The sequence below is a fragment of the Gossypium hirsutum genome, chromosome A10 (assembly GCF_007990345.1).
Source record: "Gossypium hirsutum isolate 1008001.06 chromosome A10, Gossypium_hirsutum_v2.1, whole genome shotgun sequence".
Taxonomy (NCBI): domain Eukaryota; kingdom Viridiplantae; phylum Streptophyta; class Magnoliopsida; order Malvales; family Malvaceae; genus Gossypium; species Gossypium hirsutum.
The window spans coordinates 84,380,069-84,401,719 of record NC_053433.1 but is presented as its reverse complement, the minus strand read 5'-3'; the positions used below and the strand labels follow the sequence as shown (position 1 = coordinate 84,401,719).

General features: G+C 31.0%; 1 protein-coding gene across 2 annotated transcripts; it reads right to left on the bottom strand.

The window, feature by feature from the left end:
- Nucleotides 1–2,288: 2,288 nt before the first annotated feature.
- On the bottom strand, nt 2,289–7,487 carry LOC107915505 (TOM1-like protein 6). Of its 2 annotated transcripts, none has more exons than XM_041078903.1 (9): nt 7,113–7,487; nt 6,270–6,348; nt 4,812–4,910; nt 4,509–4,631; nt 4,267–4,406; nt 3,949–4,021; nt 3,788–3,873; nt 3,421–3,702; nt 2,289–3,319 (listed from the first exon to the last, which is right to left on the bottom strand). In XM_041078903.1, the coding sequence occupies exons 1-9, from the start codon at nt 7,241–7,243 to the stop codon at nt 2,533–2,535; spliced, it is 1,800 nt and encodes a 599-aa protein (XP_040934837.1). In that variant the 5' UTR covers nt 7,244–7,487; the 3' UTR covers nt 2,289–2,532. The 2 variants fall into 2 exon arrangements, with proteins under 2 accessions (XP_040934837.1, XP_016700146.2); XM_016844657.2 differs by having other exon boundaries at nt 4,509–4,622.
- Between the last annotated feature and the right edge of the window lie 14,164 nt (nt 7,488–21,651).

Below are 21,651 nucleotides of genomic sequence, written 5' to 3'. Positions count from 1 at the left end.
TCTAGTGGTGTTATTAGGGATGATACGAGACAGTGGAGGATGGGATTTTCCCGAAAGATTGGTATATGCCCAATTGTAGAAGCTGAGTTATGGGGAGCTTATGATGGTCTACGACAAGCTTGGAGTATGGGTATTAGGAATGTGGTCCTCAAGATGGATAACTTAGATGCTATCCAAATGCTACAAAACTCTACATTAGATGTACCTTGATATGTACTGGCTCAAGATGTTAAACAATTGATTTAGAACCAATAGGAAGTGAAGATACAACATGCCGACAGGGAAGGTAATAGGGTTGCAGATGCTTTGGCTAAACAGGCCCTTAGATGGGAGCTAGGTTTTTACAAATTCTTGCAAACAATTGATCATGTTTTGGAGTTGATTCATGATTATTTAGAGGGATTGACTAGTACGGAATGAGTTGTTTGTAATAGTTTGTACTACCTTTTTTTACCAAAAAACAAATAATAAGATGCCATAAGCTAATGCAATGGAGACAAAAACCTTCCAATAATTGTCAACTCAGTAAATATATCTCGAATAAGCTCTTTGCTTTGACACAGATATTATCTAGATGCCAAACTATAATTTTAATCTTTAAATGTAGCAACAAAAAAGGTAGAGGGAGAGGGACGGGTATAGGGGTGGGATAGTGGGGGGAAGAAGGGGGCCGAGGACGGTGGGGGAGGTCCGGCAGGGGATGGGGAGAGGGACGGGGGTATTTTTATTTAATATTAATATAAATATTAAATTTATTATCTTTTTAAATTTTTATATATTTCTTTGAACTTTTTGGAATTAGAATTAAATTGAGACCATTTGTACATTTTGAGGGCTAATTTTTTAAAATTATGACTAAATTGATATAATATATAAAAGTTGAGGGCTAAATTTGTTACTATATCGATTTTTTTAACTGCCATGTTAGCTTACCGTTTGTGATTTTAACGGGAATAATCAAAATGACCAAATTATATAACATGAGTGTATTAATTGTAAACTTTTTATTTTAGGTGTCTAAAATAAAAAAAAAATGATAATTAGGTGACTATTTGTGTGGTTTACCCAATAATTTATCAATGTAAATATAAAACATTAATATAAAGATTAGTTCATATTTAATGTATAAAAACTATCAATTTAAGGTATTTTACTTTAATAAGATGGTTAACGTTAATAGTAATAAAAAATAATAATTTTTTTATTTTAATGTAATAAATATTCTTTTTACTTTAATGACTTTAATGTTAATAGTAATATAATTAATATTTATTTTAATAAAATAAGGATTGAATAATTGGTTCTAAAAATTATTAAGGGCATATATATATCTTTCACTATTTGTAATTTTAGAGTTAATAATGTTATATTTAAAAAATAATATAAAGATAAAGACAAATTACATAATGTTTTTACCAATATAATGGCTGCGTTATAATCTAAATCTAATATTATATATGTAGGTTTGTCAATTTTTACTCTAGTCATTCGGTTGAGCTTTATTTCAATTGATACTATTGTTTTAACAACAAAGAAGACGTCAATTCAAACACGTTTACACATATATTTTCCTCTTACTTAAGAATTTCGAAGATTATAAGTAGTAGTAAGGAATTATATGAAAAAATCACTCTAAATTATTGTAAATCATATAATTTATAAATGTTATATTCTTTAACAGACCATAAACTATATTTTATGGTTCTAAATAGAACTATTTAACTGATACAAGTTTTAAGGGACACTCGCATTATGAGTGAATAAAAAATTATGTAAATAATATATTTATAAAAATTGTACATTAAAATTATTGATGCACAGTACCAACGAAGATAGAGGAGGAGAGGAGGTGGTGTCAAAGGAGGTCAATTCATCCATTCTAAGATTGAGAGTCGAAAAAATAAAAGGACTTAGGATGAATTCTTAGTGTATTAGATTTTTTTTGAGAGAAGAGGAATCTTCCTACTATGTTGCCCTTTGGGTATTTATAGGTAAGTGAGAATTCATATCTAATTATGCTACTTAGTGGGCTTTGGGTAGCCCAATGAAAGGTTCAATCGAGTCTAAATTGAAATAAGGATATAACAAAAATCAAATGAGATATTGGTTGGAATAAATTTTTTTATACAATACTTAAAATTATCTATAATTATTTTTCAACCTTTAAACATGAGAGATAAAAGTACTCCAATGTGCTGGAACCCACGTCCTCCTCTACCCGTAACAATGCTGATACTCATGAGTTATCTGAGTATTATTTTATAAAAAATAATATGAACACATAAAAATATTATCATACTAATATTGTTATTTTGTAAAAATAAAAATATTTTAATAATTTTTTAATGGAGTTGGCCATAATCCATCTTAATATAAGTAGAATAGTTTTAAATGAATAAATCCCGTCAAATTGATGGTTATGGTTTGTAAAGGAATCACCTCAATTGATGGATCACAGTAACTACGCAAATCAATCTAAAAGAAAATTTCAGGTCCATGTTCATATTATTATTGCAGAAAGTTGAAATATCTTTACTTCTTTCCACCAATCATGCTTTCGGTAGAAGTAGTGGTCTCCACCTTAAGCCTTCCATCGCCATCTCCGAGTACATTCAAATCCTCAAACAATCTGTAGGGCGGAATATAAGGTTTCTGTGCCAGCATAGGCGTCGCCCAAGAATTAGAGTGCTGCAAGGGTCCGTTTCCTTCCATGGGATTTGTTGAGGCAGCGTTGGGTTTTTGGGTTGAATGCATGTTATTCGCAGAGGAAAGGTGATTTCGGCCGGTGAAATAACCGGGTGTAGCGGCCCATTGCGGTAGGGGATACCCAGATGAGTATTGAGGTTGTAACAATGATTGGGGCTGTTGTTGGCCCAGAAACAGAGAATTTGACTGGGTTTGAGTTAGAGATTCTGCCTGAAACTGTCTTCGGAATTGAGGCTGAGGCTGGGCCCAAGGAACAATATAACTATCATATGGCAGCGATCCCTTATTTTCAGGGTAGGGATATCCCTCGAAAAAAGGTGCCTGAACTTTATGGTGTATATTTGCAGAAGGTGAAGAATAAGGGGCATGGGATGGGGAAGCTGATGATGATGTTGACAAAGTGAGGCTTAGAAGATCGATCAAGTCTTGCTCTTTAGTGTTATTAACTTCTGCATCTAAATCTGATGGCAATGCTAATGCATTGCAAAGTTCATCAGTGGCTGAGAGAGTTGGGTCGTAGGAAGTTGTCAGTACGGTGTCCTTGATTGGCAAAAGAGATTCATTTGTTCCAGCAGATGTGCTTTGAGAAGACCTGGACTCTGCTCTCGAATGCCTGAAACTCGTATCAAAATGTTTACCACTCAACAAGTGCACATATTTGAAACTATGACACCTATTCTATTGGATGGAATAGAGATTATAAGAATATGAAACCTTCTAGTTAGCTGTGCAAAATCTTCTTCCTCTTCTTCGTCTTCATCAATCAGGTTTCTTGTCACGATAGCAACACTTGCAGGTGGACTGATTTTAGATGCCGGGCTTGAACTCTTCGCTTCGTTTGATTTCTCAACCGTACTTGCTTCACTTGGCTTGGAGCTCAGACTAGTAGTAACTTGCATTGTCAACGGCGAACTTGAACATATGGCATCATGTTTTGCAAGTAAGCTTTGCACAACATCATTTAGCTCAAGCCCCCGAGCTAAAAGTTCCTCATCCCTGCATCATATATCCAGGAAACATAGGCCAATTATAAACAAATAACAGACAAGATTTAAATCATAAAATATCATTCAAAACTAACCCAGTAGTTGTAAGCGTATGCATCAGCTTTTTTTGGTTGGAACGACATTGGTTGACAAGATCAACTATTACTTCATCTTTCACTGCCTGCAAATACAAAACAAAAATTAATAAAAAAGGTTGATGTTTTTAAAAAAAATATTTATATATATTTGTTCTTACCGTAGGGTCTCTAGGGTTTACAGCATGCAGCATGTCAGCTAAGAGATCCATAACATCCTTTAAGGAGTCGAAGCTAGAGAAAGTAAGAAAATCAAAGGAAAATTTCAGACAAAAAAACACCTATAGAATAACACTGAAACTACATAAACAAAGAACTAGTGGTTTAAATGACTTGGTCTATATATAGTGATAGTCACTTTTATAGAGATTTGAATTCTAGTATACCTTTCCTCTATCAGTAGACCAGGGTTTTTGGTGTAAAAAATAAAGAAACTATATGAGCAAAAATAAAGTGAAAGCAAGCATATATACGCTTACCTTAAGCGTTCAGTGTCTGTAGGTTCGTCGAGCCTCCTAGAAGAATTGCTTGGCATTCCGTGGCAAGGATGATGCTTAGGCGCTGATGTAAGGATAGGGACTGCATTTGGTGAACGCTCGGGAAATGACATGCCTGAACGCTGTCATTTGTACACATAATTTTGGACAATTATGGATATAATAAATACTATAAGGTTTATGTATGTATAACATGGTTATATAGTTTTTGGTGTTATGCTTACCCTGAGCTCTTGACATGCCCAATGGTACTCAGGATGTTCACCCTTACGACCACCAAATGCCTCCTGCCATGAGTCCAACAACCCCAAGATTTTTTCCCTCACTGCTATATCTGCCTGCACAAACTTATTTTTCGGATTCCCATTCAGTTTAGAATTGATTATATCGTATATAATATCTTTGATATAAATATAACATTCAAATTATATAAGTTTTATACGAATATGATTGTGACCCCTAAAACCCTAACGGGTCTCAATTATATTTTGCCTACTAATTGAATAGGTAAAATGACACGATTTTACCTTCCTTTTCACAATTTTGACCATCTCCCCCAATATATTTCTCTCGTCAATATGATAATGTACATAGTCACCACAATTCTTCAACATGGTCTCCAAAAGCTACAAAATTAATTAGTACACAAATACACCAGAGTTAGACCTTTCTATAATAACCTCCACTATAGCAACATTTCGCTATAACAGTCAAATTTATAGAATTGATTTTGTCTATAATAATAACATTTGTAGTTATTAAACACATTCTTTATTAAATTATCTCTCTATAATAGCATATTGTATAAAATTTTAAGTAAAATTATAGCTATTTTATATAAGAAAGCATATTAATTATAATTTATTAAATAAAAATGATCTGGATTAAAATATTATTTCAATAAATATTTAAATTTCACATTAAAAAATTATTAATCGTATTTTATTAAATGAAAATAACCTTCCATGAGTGGAATTAAATATATCAATTCAATAAACTATTAAGTTCCTTATTCTACTAAGAATTTGGAACATCATACACTTATAAATTAATTAATTAATTAAATTTGACAACTCATATTTTTTTGAAAGGTAGATAACTTGTACTAATTAATTGAACTTGTTAGATTTATGAATTTCATAATTAGTCATGTCAAAGAATGTAAAATAAAATATGCATAAAAACAATAATACATGGACCTTAATACATCTTTGAATTTTTTTTATTTGATTCTCACTTTATTTATTTTTTAAAACATAATTCTCACTTTCTTTATTAGATAGAAATTCACGATATGAATTCTATGGTAGATTTACAACAATTATCCCTCTATAACAACATACCATTATAAGTGTATACTAACTATCTCTCTGTAAGAGTATAAAACTTGACAAACAAATGCAACTGTTATAGAGAGAGTTGATTATATTTCATATGGAACGCCCTTCCTAAAAATATATTTTTTTATGTTATTTAGGCTCTATTTGGTTTCTGAGGAAATTTATATTTTCATTTTTAAAAACAATAAATTTCATTTTTTGGTTTTTCGAAAATTGAAAAATGTGTTTATTATATAGAAATAAAAATTGTTTTCAATAATAAAAATATGTTTGGTAACTATTTTTCTAAAATAAAATCAGAAAATAAAATAAAATAAAAAAGTCTATATTTATATAGATTTGAATCAGAGTACTAGATTTGACATATGAAAAAAAGAGAGAATATTTTTGTCTTTACATGAATTTTAACCAAAGCCAATTCATTTAAAATCAAAAGCTCTTATTTTAACCATTTTCAATTTCACTACATTTTTAGTGAAAACAGAAAAAGTAAGTTTTTTCTATTTTCTAGTTTTCATGTATTTTCATTTTTGTTTTCTAAAAATTATATTTAAAATTTTCAATCAAACACGTTTTTATTGAATGTTTTCTATTTTCCAATGAAAGTGACAGAAACTAAACAAAACCTTAATTTCCATTAATTACCGTCAAAGCAAGTAATTGCACTCTAGAATTCTTGTGTTGCAACCTTCTTTTCACTGCCTTTACAATATCCTTTCTTTGCCTGCAAATTCACATCCACATCCACATCCAACCCATATTAGTAAACTTGCAAAATTTTATATTAGTACCTTTTAAACCTTAAAAAATAATAAAGCAAATAAAAATATTACTTGAGGTAAAATGATGATAAAAGATACAATTAATGAATTCAATAAAAACATTTTTTAAAAATAATAATGAAATAATATTTGATACCAATTAACGGAATCCATAAACAAATAAACAAAACCACAAATTAAAGACTTTTGTAAACAAATAAACAAAACCACAAATTAAAGTCTTTTGTGCCTATCATTAACATTTTCCTCGTAATACTAGAATGATTGAGAAAATTACATATATCATCATTTCTTCAATTACCTTTATCTAATTTAATCCAAAAAATGAAGAAGGAATCTTTTTTGCATGAATCTTTATTATTCTTTACATGAAATCCAAAAAGAATAGAAAAATCATTCAACTTCATATGGGAATAAAAAAACCCCATGATTCAATCCTATTAAATACATAAAAGAAATTACAAAAATAGTAGATTCTAAAATATATAAAAATTAAAGTTTCTATGTAGTACTCTCCGGATACAAATTTATACCTAATCACACAATAGTTACTCATTAACAACCTAATTAAAAAATCTTTAAAATATTGTAAATAACAAAGTTTTTAATATGTGGTTTTATGTAATTAATGTATAAATTTAAGCGTACAAAAAAAATCTAAGCAAAACATTTAAAAGAAAAATCAACAAAGATTAAAACATTTTACCAGTGATTAGAATTAAGAGAATCACAAATATCAATGTTAAGAGTCCAATCAGGAGCGTTTAAAAGTTCACTCGTTGCCTTGTCAACTGCCACTGTTGCTGCTGACGATGAAACTTGTGGCATTATTAACATATTTCCTCTTTTCTCTTTAAGAATTTTGTTTACTTCTCTAGAAAAATTCCACCAAAAGGAACAACAACCTCAAATTTTTCCCCAGAAAAAAGCGCGCGCACCCCCCCACACCTTGTACTTACCTTTTGTTTGAAAGCCTAGGGGCAAAAAAAAAAAAGCCCTAAAGAAAAAATTTCTTTCTTCCTCTTCTTTGCTTTCTTTGTAATTAATTATCAATGAAACAATTTATTTCTTTTTTATTAAATTTTTTATTCGTATATGGTGAACAATTTAGCAAATTAGAAAGACGAGTGCTTGAATTAATATAATGCCGGTCCTGACATGACACCAATTTTACTTTGCTAAAAAAAGAAACTCATTTTCCCCACTTTTCTATAAACTTTTGGCTATAAATTTATTAAGAAATGAAATTATTTTTCCTCACTTTTCTATAACTTTTGGTTGAAAAGTTATCCTCGTGTTATATATTAACACTTTATAAATGTATAGAAAAAAGTCAAATATTTTGGTTTTATTTTGGTTAACTTCGGATTTTAGATTAAGAATAATAAAATTTCTTTCGAATTTTTACTATTACAAAAAAGAATATATTCACAAGTACAAATGTAAGTATAAATACATGTTCAAACAATTATAACATAAAATCAAATCAGTATAAAACATAATATAGAAATAATCGAAAAAAAGTCAGATAAAACTAGAAAAAATCTTAACAAAACCCATACATAGCAAACGCACATAATAGTAAGCATGAACCTAAGTAAATTTGAAGCTATCTTCTCATGGTCTATACCAAAATCTATTCACGAGATCAGAAGCTTTCTTGGTTTAGCCTTGTTCTCTAGACAATTCATCAAAGGGTTTTTCTTATGATAAAGAGCTTTTTGAAATTGTGAGGGATCTTAACCATTGAAGCTAGCTAGTATCATTGTCGAACCTTTTTGTTTTGTATTCTAACCATGAACCTTTAAGATACTTTCATGTTCAATAGAAGTTTAGTCATAAACATGCTCCTTGGATTGGATTCCTACAAACCTTCCATACCATGATAAAGCATAAATTTGGAGCAACTAACATGGTGGGTAGTTTTTTAAGTCGAAGGTATGCAATACTTAGAGCTTTACAAGCTCAATCTTTTGTTTTGAGGAAATTGTTAGCCTTTACACAAATGGTGAGAACTTCAAAGAATCTTTGGTTTTAAGGATATTATTAGCCTCTATACAAATGATGAGGACATAGAAGAAAGATTGTTAGCCTTTACACAAATGGTAAGAACTTCAAAGAATCTTTGGTTTTGAGGATATTATTAGCCTCTATACAAATGATGAGGACATAGAAGAAATAAAGAAAGCCTATCAAAGTGGAGCTTTAAATTGGTGTTTCATACATAATGGTTACCTCTTTAGAGGTAACTTGTGTTGCATGCCTAAATTCTCATCAAGGAATGCAATCTTGTTAGAAGCTCAAACCAAAAAATCATTTTAATTTCTTAAAAGAGTTGGATAAAATTCTTGCAAGATCAAATTATTGGAAGATTATGCTATTTCATCCACCTTCAATGTCTTGTACTTATCTCCTTATCATGGTGGTCATCCAAAGGACGGAGATTAATTCTCCCTAACTAGTGGGGAATGATGGAGCATTTGATAAGTTGTTAATAATTACGATTGAAAAGTGAAAAAAGTTTTTGATAGCTCCAATTCAATTCCCCAATTGATGTTCCAACATAGATTGGAATAAGTCAGATTAACAAATAGATTATAAGAGGAGAGTAAAGTAAAGAGAGAAATCAACACACAATATTTGTTAATGCAGTTCGGATTCACCAATCCTACTCTATGGAACATTGCTCAGTAAATGATTTTATTTAATAATTGATCCAAAAAACCTATTGGCTAAAGCTCAATCTACCTTTACAATAATGGTAATTGCAGTCCTAACAATGAACCCAATTGTTACAATCATTCACCCAATATCCTCACTTACAATCAAAGTTTACTCTCCAAAAAAATGACTAAAAAAAAGAGAGTGAAAATTACAAATAAAAAAATAATAACTACTTGAATGAAAGCTCTCACCAAAGCACTCACGGTGCACCCTAACATGTGCAGCAAAGTAGCATATTTATAGGTGAAAAATCGGCATCTTCTCCAAGTAACATAAAGAGAAAAATCTTCATTTTATTTTAAAGAAATTACCCATATAATCTTCATTTTGAATTTCGAACTTGAAACCTTTATTACCAAGCAAATTCAAAAAAGCTTAACCACCAAGTGAAGACCAAGTCAATGATAAGAATAAGGATAAAGTTTGTTTGAAAATCCAATTCTAGCAATATTAAAATTAATCCAAGAAAAAATAAAAGGTAATTGGTTGGTAGGAAGCCAACCAAAATTATTCAAGTAAAAAATATCAACTATTCTAACTTGTCCCAAGCATAATTTGAACAATGAATGAAGCATTAGCATTCGAGACAATTAAAGTCCCAACATTAAGAATTAGAGCTAAGCATATTTTGGATTTTAAAAGTCTAATGGGCATGAAGATCCAAATTTGGGGTGGAGGATGGAAATGCTTTTGTAGGAAAATTAAATGTTGGTAAAGAATCAAAGGTACAAAAATCCAGAATTCATACATCAACTTGAAATTAAAACTTTGTAGTGATTCACATGTTCAAAATTTATGAATTGTATGTAGATGGAAAGATCTAGAACTCTATTTTCTAGTGCATCAAACGATGTGTATTTTGGAGTTTTTTTTACAAAGAATTATGATTGTGTTAATGAAAATTGTTCAAAGGATAAATCTAGACAAGCTAATAAATGCATTCTTTTATTCAAATTTATGCAAATTTATTTCATGGGGTTCAATATATTGGGAGTTAATGTATGGAATCAATACATGTATGAAATTTAATCTACTAGGATTGAATATGTATTGGGAACTAGTGCATGTATTTAAAGTTTGAAATTTCTTATGTTTAAGGATAACCCAAGTTAGATCATATAAATGCTAGCATTATTAATGTGAAGAATAAATGAGAATTTGAATCAAAATTTTCTTTAAGTAGTTGAAATTTCTTTCTTTCTTTCTTTTTGTCTTTGGTGGATTCCAAAAATAATCAAACACCCTCAATGTTTACCTTTTATGTGAGAAAAGTGGTGATGTTTTATATCTCTTAACTTTTAAACTCATATATTAGTATTAACTTTATCACTCTAAAAGAAATAAATATGGAAAATTCTCTGAGTGGTGAAAAGGCTTCTGAGTCCCGTTCGCCTGATGATCGGGATATGAAAAAATTCTGGTTCAAAGGGGGTGAGGGTGTTGCTGGTGATGATATGATTGTGGAATCGAATTTGAGGCCAAATGTGTCATGGAAATAGATGCTGATTGAGGAAGGGGTCGCTGATCAGTGGGAGGAGAATAGAAGTGATAGGAGTGGCAGTGCTGATGAGATAGATCTTATGGAAGGAGATGTTAAAAAGTTGATAATAAATGGAATTTTAACTATAGAGTTTTTTAACCGAATTCAGTAGATCTTCTTTAAGGAAATAGAGACAATGGTAGTGTTGAAGTTGCTAGGGCGATTGGATACACCGCCCTTTATAATTGAATAAATAGCTTGTGGAGACTGTCAAAATTGTTTCATTTAATGGATATCAAGAATGGGTATTTTCTAGCGAAGTTCCTTTGTAGTGAGGATTTTAACAATGTTATTTCACAAGGTCCACAAATTATTTATGGTCAGTACCTGTAGTCTTCAGCCATGGACCAATTTTTTAATCCCAATAAACATTACCTGAGTGTGGTTTTTGCATGGATTAGATTTCCAGGACTTCTAGTATCTTAAGTTTTGGTGAATGGAGAGTTGCAACTGGTGGAGTATGAAACTTTGCCTACAATTTATTTTCTTATGGAAAATATAATCATACAAAAGAGATGTGCTCTTCATTGGCGGTGACAACAAATAATGAGAAGGTACAAGAAAATGGGGAATCAAAGTCATCTGAATTGACTAATAGTGGAGAGGGGTTGATGTACGGCCCGTGGATGGTGGTTGAGCATAAATCTTAGTGAGGCCAAAAAGATTTGAAAAATCATAGGGAAGAGGGTTTAATAAAGGCAAGTTTGAGGATCAAAAGATTCTAAAAATTGGATGAAGGTATCAAGTCCATGGATATGGTTTTGGAGGAAGTTGTTGCAAAATTAAAGGGATATTCTAATTTCAAATTGAGGAGTTTAGGGAAAGAATCTTAAAGATTTAAAGAAAGAGATATTGGGGGTTTGGTGGAGTCTAATGGGGGTTTAGACCACAACTTTTTTGCTAAGGATTATAGTCTTATTGGGAATGGTGGTAAAGGAAAGAAATACGTGGGCTAGTTTATGAGTAAATGTGGGTTTGGTTTAGTTAATGTTAACGCAAGCCAATCCACTAAGGTGGTTAGTGGTTCTCAGGTGGAGCCTGCAAGTGGAAATGGACAACTCAACAGGGGAGACATGAACCTTAGCTTGAGTGTTGTTGGAAATACTGCAAAGGATTTGTTGAAAGGCTTGGTTAAATCTGGTGGGTTTAATGACAAGGAAACGTGCTTGAATTTGCAGGTCAAATAATGTTTAAAAAACTGTTGTGCAATCTACTGCACGAGATAATTACTCAGGTGCGCTTCAAACATCTCCAAAATCAGTTCTGATAGTTTTAGACAAAAATAAGTACTTGGGTAATTGTTTCAAGGATACTTCTGATTTTTCTTTTTTTTTACAAATGGGTCCCCTATGACTACTACACATATTAATCCTACCTATGAAGAATCGAAGGAGACGATGGCGGTCTTAGATGGAATGATTCTTGATCCAAGAAGGTATTCAGTAGTCGTCTTTAAGGAAAATGCTAATCCTAATGAAAATAAAGGCTCGAGTGGGGTGGTACCTATGGTACTAGAAAAGGAGTTTTTAATTCCAAGGTTTAAATTTTAGGTGATAAAAGCAGTTTGAGTCATATTGGCAAAAGGCTCAACTGTGCCATTCGTAATCGTGGAAATAGATTCAAACTAGTTGGTTCTGCCCGTGTTCCTTTGTCGTACTTTATGAATTCTATGGTTAAGTTGATTTCCACTAAATTGGGCACGAAAATTAGTAATAGTCCAGTGGTTTCAGAAAGAATACATAAACCAGATTTTAGAAGCTTGATGCAGTAAGGTTGGTTCTTTTCCTTTTTTAAATTTTTATGGATTTGACTATATTTTCGTTGAATTGTCAAGGATGTGCTAGTTTGAAATTTTCTCGCATTTTTCATGAATACAATAGAGAGCATAAACCAAACATTGTTAGTTTTTTGGAGACAAAGGTAAGTTGATCCAAAATAGATAAGATTATTACTAGATTGGGTTTTCTATTTTCTCATCGGATGGAAGCTATGGGATTTTCTGGAGGCATTTGGGTAGGTTGGAAGGATTTTATTTCTATTGAGAGTTTTCAAAGTCATTCCAAATTCATTTTTATTCGAGTTATTAAGGGGAGCAAATCTAAGCATGTCTATATTTTTTTTTTGTTTATGGAAGTCCTAATACGCAAAAAATGGGGGTGTTATGGCAAGGTCTTAAGTCTGTTATCCTGACTGGTAATACTCCTTGGGTTGCTATTGGTGATTTCAATGCGCTACTATCTTTTAATGATAAGAAATGTGGTCATATTATTAGGAAGGGTTGTTTTCTTTTTAATGATTTTTAAAGGTGCCCAATAACAGGATTTGGGTTTTAAAGGGCTTGCTTTCACGTGGCAACAGGGTGTGCTTCTGGAAAGACTAGATAAGGCAATTGGCAATGACGCTTAGATGAGAGCTTTTCCAATTTATGTTATGACCCATCTTCCAAGGATTAAGTCAGATCATAGGCTATTACTTCTTTCTCTCAAGCCGAATATTAATAATCTGAAGGGACTCCCCTTTATATTGTGTCAGGTTGGGTGGGGCATCTTAGCTTCTCGACTTTTGTTAAGGAAACTGGTATTTTCAGGGTAACATGGTTGATTCCTTGAATCATCTTACATGTAACATTATAAACTGAAATAATTCAGTTTATGGTCGTAAAGGAGTCTGTAAAAGGAAGTTGATTCAGAAATTGATAGGTATTCAAAGAGCCTTAGAAGATTCTAATTCTGCTTATTTAAGTCTTATAGAATTACAATTTAGAGAGGAATTGGAAGAGGTGCTTCACCACGAAGAACTACTTTGGAAGCAAAAAATGAAATGTGACTAGCTACATTTTGGGGATCAAATACTAAGTTTTTTCATTCTCTTACAATTCAGAGAATGAAGGACAACAAAATTTTAGCCTTTAAGAATGATAATGGGGACTAGTTGTATGAGGATGAAGATCTCCAAACTGAGGTAGTTAAGTTCTTCCAAAAGTTGTATGGTGGATTTCTAGATAGTGTTGCTACTTTTCCTTCTTGTTCTTTTCTTAAACTTGACCCTAATGATGAAATTTTCTTGGGAAGAGCTATTTCTAATGAAGAGATTAAGATTGCATTATTTGATATGGCTTTGTTGAAAGCTTTAGGTAGTGATGGTTACCATGCTTTCTTTTTTCAAGGTCAGTGGGATCTGATTGGTACTACTATCTGCGAGTGGGTTAAGATTTTTTTTATGGCCAGCCGAATGATAAGGATCTTAATAACACCTTGTTCGTCCTCAATCCTAAGGTTAAAAATATTGAGAACTTTGTACAGTTTCGCCTAATAAGCTTATGTTCAGTCCTCTATAAATTGGTCATGAAGATCATTGTGAACAGATTCAAGGTGGTTTTTTTTTCCAGAATCATTGGCTCAGAATAAACAAGTTTTATTACTGGAAGGAACATCATCGACAATATCATAGTTGCCTAAGAAGTTATTCGTTCCATAAGGAGTAAACAAAAACGGTGGATGACCATCAAGATAGATTTGGAGAAGGCCTATGGTAGGGTGCGATGGGAATTTTTAGATGCCTCTCTTTAGGTGGCAAGTATTCTAGATTTCCTTTGAAATGTTATAATGTTGGCTATCATGAGTTCAACATTGTAGATTCTGTGGAATGGAGTACCTACTCAGAAATTTAGTCCAGTTAGAGACATCAGGCAAGGGTGTCCATTGTCTCCTTATCTATTTGTTCTGTGCATGGAATGATTGGGACAGAGCATCTATTCATCCATTAATTCAAGTCAACAGTCTCTAATTCGTTTATCCTGGTTAGGTCCTAAGCTTTCTCATTTGTTTTTTTGCTGATGATCTGGTTATATTTGGGAAAGCTGACTTAAGTCAGGCTCGATTAATGAAAGATATATTGGATGATTTCTGTAGTTTTTCTGGTCAACGGGCGAATGCTCACAAAACAAATATTTTATTTTTCAAAGGGGTGGACGAAACTTTGACAATGGATCTTTGTGATTTGTTTAGCTTTCGCAAAGTCCATAACCTTGGTACTTACTTAAGAGTTCTACTATTCCATGAAAGGGTTACTATTAGCTATTTGATATTTGTGGTGGAAAATGTTAAATCTCGGTTACAAAGATGGGATATGTGTAACGACCCGAACTTTAAGGTTATAGGAAAAGTGTATTTTCGGGTCTTTGTTTTTGAAAAAAAATGGATTAGAAAATATTTATTAAAAATAATTACGAAGTTAATTGAGTAATTAACTAGGCTTTAATTAAGTGAATTTAGCTTAATTAAGAGTAATTAGTAAAAAGGACTAAATGTAATAAAGGGTAAAGGTTTAATTATAGATTAATAAAAAAGGAGGACCAAAATGGCAAATATGCCATTTGATATAGTTGAGGCGGCAATTAGATTGAAAAATCTAAGATTTTTCTTAGATTTTATATATATTAATTATTATTGTTATTGTTATTATTATTTAAATTGATATTATATTATAAAATATAAATTAAATAAAGACAAGTGTATGAAAATGATTTGATATAAGTGTATAAATAAAAATATACACATTTGTAATACAAGTATTTGATAATAAATAGATATTTATTTAAATAATAAATTATTGTTATAATTATTAATTATTATTATTATTATATTATAAAATAAATTAAAATAGTGACAAATGTGTGATAATTATAAAATACATGTTTAACAAATTGAATACATAAATTTGTAATATGTATATTTAATTATTAGTAGATATTTATTATTTATAAAAGATATTTATTAATTAAATAATTATATTATAATATTTTTATGAAATAAATAAATACAAATAAGACAAATGTATGGTGCATATGGTGAAATGTGTAATACTAATATACATACAATTGTAAAATACATATATATTTACTTATTATATAAGTATATTATTAAGTTATTATATATATATATAAAAGAAAAGAAAAACAAGTGTATAAAAATAATTGGTACAAATGTTAAATAAATATTTGTTATTAAATAGATTTTTATTATAGTTATTATTGTTATTATATATATATAACAAAACAAAAAGAAAGAATAGAATAGAAATAGAAATAGAAAGCCAAACGAAACAGAGAGTAGGGGAAGGAAAGAAAAGAAAGAAAGGGAGAAAAGGAAAAATTGAGATTTCAAAGTTTGGAAGTTTAATTGGTAAGTCAATTTAGCCCTTTTTACATAATTTTGATGTTTTAAAAGTTTTGGAACAAGATTTTGATGAAATTAAGTTGATATTTTGAAAGTTATTAGATTTCTAGATAATGTTCATGTTGAGTAAAATGATGAAATAATGGCTAAATTGATAGAAATTTAAGCTAGAAATGAAATAAGGATTGAATTGTAAAGTAATTCATAAGTTTTATGTTGTAGGGACTAAATTGATGAAATTTCAAAATTAGAAAAATATGCTGGAAATATAATAGTTAAGTATGAGTTTGGACAAAATTTGAATAGAAATGAAGTATGAATTGAGATAGAAAAGTAAGTGAATTTAGTTAAGATTAAATTGAAATTAAAGTAGAAATTGAATAGAAATTGTATTAATTAGATATAAATTAGTAGTGAATTAACGAATATGAATTGTTTTAATTCCCATAGCTAATGTTGTCTCGAGAAATCTCGACTAAGCAAGGAAAAATGGCAAAGACAACGGGAGTTAGCACGAGAAAATACGATTTGTATTTCTATAATTCGAACCTAGTTATTAATTGTTATATTCTTTTTATTCAATGCATTTAATAAATGTTGAACTGAGAATTATTGTGTTTATAATGGAAATAGATTAATTTGGTATGTGATGAATTTATATTGATTGAATTAAATTGAATTATATATTATAAATATATATATGTGTGTGAATGAGATATTGTGCAATTATGATAATTGAATTTTGGATAAATGTTATGATAAATAGTTAAGATGGGAATTATTTGTATTGTGTCTTTATAATTGAAATGAATTGATTTAGTATGTGATAAATTTATATTGAATTGATTTATGAATATATGTGAATGTTTGAATTGAAATGAATATTGATGTGGAAATTGAATAATAAATATTTGTTATATTGAAAAATTTATGTAGTTGGAAGTGTGATGAAATTCATAGAAAATTGTGATTATTGTGAAATTGAATATTTATTAGTGAAAAGTGAATGGAATTATATTGAATTGAAAATATATAGTTAATTAATTAAAATATGAATTAATTGAAAACTGAAAAGTGAATTAAATACCCTATTAACTAGTCGGGCTAGTCGGATATAGTTGGCATGCCATAGGATATGGAAGAGTACGGGTTTTGCCAGCTTACTGATCAAGCATTTATGTGCAGAATATGGTTACTGTTACTGATTCGGCACTTTGTGTGCCGGATATTGTTACTGTTACCGTTACTATTATCGATTTGGCACTTTGTGTGCCGAATATTGTTACTGTTACCGTTACTGTTACTGTTTCAGATTTGTTCCGATGAGGTACTCTGTGTACAGTACTGTTACTGTTTCGACTTCGGCCGATGAGGCACTATGTGCCGTACTGGTGTGTTGGTTGGATCCGTGTATCCGTCTAGATCCGAGTCATGTTAATAAGGGTAACTAAAGGAACTGGAAAGATCGATTGCTACTGAATAATTTAATTGTTATTGTATATCTGATTTTACTGAATAATTGACTGTTACTGGATAACCGATCAACTGATTGATACTGAATAACTAATTATTATTGAATAATTGATTGTTACTGACTGTTATTGAATAAATAATTGTTCTGATTAGCTGATTGTTAATGAATATTACTGATTGATTAATTGCTATTGAAAAATAATAAATGATTTTGAATTTAAAGTAAATCAAAACATTGGTTGGAAAGTGAATATTTGAATACTCATTGAGTTTGAATAGTTTAATATACATATAAATTAATATGTTTTATAATTGTTTAAGTGTTCGGATTATAGAAATACCACTGAGTGTATACTCAGCGTACGGTTTGTTTCCATGCGCAGGTTAAGGCTAGACCATTGAATCAGCATCCCAGGCCGATCCCGAATTCAATGAGGTAAAGTATGTTGAGTCTTGGTAATGGCATGTACCTAGGACGTCTTATGAGAGTCATCTAGGTTGTGAAAGTCTTGATGAAATAAGTAAATTATGGTTGTCAATGGTATATAGTATGAAGTTGAAATAATTGATATAGTAAGTGATATACTTAAAAAGATCCATTGGATAGGTTATAAAATGTTTTAGATTGGTAAGATTGGAGCATATTTAAGTGTATTTGGATTGTTTGAATGTTAGCAAATTGTATTGGTTGAAGTTTTAATTTGCAGGGTTAGAAACATTTATTTTAATAAATGATTATAATTGAACTGTACAGACCGGTAATGCCCTATAATCCTGTTTCGGGGACGGATAAGGGTTAGAGGGTGTTACAATATGAGACAATTGTCTTTAGCTGAAAGTGCCACTTTAGCATAGTTGGTTCTTCTCTCTATCATAGTTGGTTCTTCTCTCTATTCCCAGCTATTTTATGCAGTCAATGATGATCTTGTAAGGAATATGTGATGAAATTGAAAGTATTATTAGACAATTATATGGGGATTGATTGGAGGCAGCAAAAAGCTGGCTCTTATTAGCTGGAACTCATTATGTCAGCCAAAAGCTTGTGGAGGTCTTAGGATTTGGAATCTAAAGGATCATAACACATCCTTCCTATTGAAGTTGGGTTTTAACATTTTAACAAATTTAGAGGCTTTGTGGGTCAAGGTCCTAAGATTGAAGTATAGAATGGAGGATGGCCTGCCCCAAAGTATCACTCATAGCAACTATTCTTTTGTCTAGAGATCTCTATCAAGGTATATCTTTTGCTTCAAGAAATGTCTTTTGGTTAGTTGGGGATGGTAACATCATTAGATGTTGGAGGGATAGTTGGATTCTGAAGATTTGTTCCTAAATCAATCCTGTTCCAACTAGTGCAAATTTTTATTTTGATTGTCCTCTCATGGAGATTGTTACAGAAGAAGGAATGTGGAATTTGGAGCTCTTTCAAGTTTGGGTGTTAGAAGAAATTATTGGAAGTATTACTAGTGTTCCACCTCCAACCCTTAGCGAATCCTGACAAAATTGCTTGGGTTGCCACCTTTTCAAGTTGCTTCTCTATTAAAAGTTCCTATTGTATGATTAAGAAGAGTACGTGGAATTTAAAGGAGGGTGTTTGGAATCTACCTTGGAAGTTTCAAGGTCCCCAAAGAGTTTAGGTCTTTTTTTGGTTGGCTCTCAAACAACAACTACTTACTTAAGAGGAACAGTTAAGGCGTGGAATTGGTAGTGATGCAATATGTTTGTTTTGTGGACACGAAGTGGAGTATTTTATTCATGCTATTAGAGATTGTGGTGCAGTGAGAGATATTTAGTCTCGAAGTATCCTATCCCAAAAGCAGGCCCTTTTCATTTTAGGTAATTTACAAGATTGACTTGTTTCTAATTTAAAAAATGGTCATGATTTTTTTATGGGGAATGTTGATTGGTCGTGTTTCTTTGGTATTGTTGCTTAGCATATTTGGAAGAATAGGAATATCTCTATTTTTCAGGGTGTGCCCTAGAGTGCTGAGGAAATTTTCAAAAATACGTATAGTTGGGAAAAATAATACCTTGTTGATTGCACTGGGGGTTCAGTGAGGCAAGTCTCAATGGTGGCAACAATGGAAGCAGAAAAGTGATTCGATTAAGATCAGATGGAGCTGTTAAGTTGAACATAGGATGTGCTGTCACAGGAGGTATAATAAGGGACCACAATGGGAATTGGATCATTGGTTTTAATCGTTGTTTGGGAAATTGTTCTGTTTTTGAAGCTGAGTTATGGGGAATTTTTGACTGTATGTTGTTGATGCAAGATTTTCTTCATGATAAAGTATATGTATAGACAAACAACATAGAAGTTATTAGAGCTATTAAAGATTTATAGACAAAGAGTTTGAATTCCGCTATAATCAGATGCATAGTTTAGCTTTTATAGAAAATGAAAAGTTGGTTTGTTGAATATATCCCTAAGGAAGATAACAAGGAAGTTGATTGTATTGCCAAAGTGGCATTTGGTAGAGGGGAAGGTTTACAAATATTTGCAACCTCTCATTTTGAATATTTATAGTTTTTGTAAAGTTTCTTAATTCATTCACCAAAAAAATACTTTATCACTCTAGGTTTAGAAGATTACAATAGTGTGGCACGATATTAAAAAAATATTCCTCGATCAAATCCTACTGATAGGGGCAGTGAACTAAGATCATATTCAAGTTGTTCAAATGATGAAAGAATTGAATCAAAATGGATTTAAGCCCTACCTGGGATGTAAATAACCTAAAACAAATTAAAGTACCAAGTGAGTAAAAGAGGCAGTAAGGTAGCGTATAAAAATATATTTAAGAATGGATATAAATAAGATAATGAATATCCAATGGAATTTTGATGATTATAAGTTGGATCTAGAAGGAGAAGAGGATTTTGATCCATTCTTAAAAGGAACAAAGCTACCAAAAATCAATCAACAAGTCAACAACGAGATTTGGTCTAAACAAAATAGAAAACAAAGGAAAATAAGAGAAAAGTAGATAAGAGAGTGGTTTGAGAAAAGAGATGAGAAACAAATGAAATTAGGGTTTCTTGATGCAAAAGAAACTTTATTGAACAAAAATAAAAGATAAACCAAAGCTTGGAAAAAGAAAACCAAAACAAAATGTTATTTAATCAAGATTAAAGCAAAACAAATCAACAAAACACAGGAGCAATAAATTGAGAGAAAAATGGTAAATTTCATCATTTTGATGTGGTATTGATGGAAAACAAGAAAGAACCAAGCTTTTTAAAGGGATCTTGATCTAAAAACTGAACTACTGAGGCAATTTTCAGCTCGTACCTGACCCAATGCCAACTACCTATAACACTTATTACTTTGGAAAATTATCATGTTTAGATTGACAAATTTTGGAAACAAATATGTTTGGTTTGTGATCTACTTGATTGATTGAGATACTTGTCAGCCCATCCTTTGTATCCAATCAACTCATGCATAGTATCTTGAAGATTTCTTGGGATTGGATCGATGCCATTTATATCCCTAAAACTAAGGAGAAAAATAAAATCAAGTCTATTGGAAAAAAAAAATCCTTAGCTAATGGAAGACTTATCTTTGATATTTATGTTATGTGTATCTTGCTTATTTCAAGGGATAATTGACTATATAGAAGATGGTATGTCAGCAAGTCCATACTTATATAAAGTATGCGAACTTGTATAGGTTTTGTATGAAAGCATTTATTTTGTTTAGTGAGGAACTTGATTTAGGAGTGCATGTTTTTTTGTAATAATCAAGTGTGTGACTTGATTAAGAGTCCTAAGTTTTCAAGGGGAAAACTTAGAAGGGAGATGTTTAGATCTTAAGTATAAAAGTGTGAAGTCTGAACTATTGAGTGTTAGAGCTTGAGTTCACTTGTTGTATGAGGAGCTAATATAGTGAATATTCTCTCAAGACAAGTCCCCGAAGATATAGGGAAACCAAACTATGTAAACATATCTTCTTTTATTTTGTTTTCTGTACTTTGCATTTCTTGTGCATTGAACAATTGGAACGATCTTGGCACCATATTTGAAACTGCTTGTTTTTGTTAACAAATACCAATTTTGACCCAACACAAACAAAAAACAATGAATTAGAAGGAGAAGAGAAAAACTGAACAAATTTAAAAGAAAGATATAAAAACTCCAAATGGTTTGAGAAATATCGATTTCTTGATGTTTAAATTGCGTTTCTTGCAGGAAAATTCTAGCATTTTGAAACTTCACAAGAATACAGAGTATTAGAAAAATGATTAAAATAAATAAAATCAATATTTTAAAAGATATTGATAAGATGGCTAAATTTTGAATGGAAGAGATGATCTCTGACAAGCTTGACAATT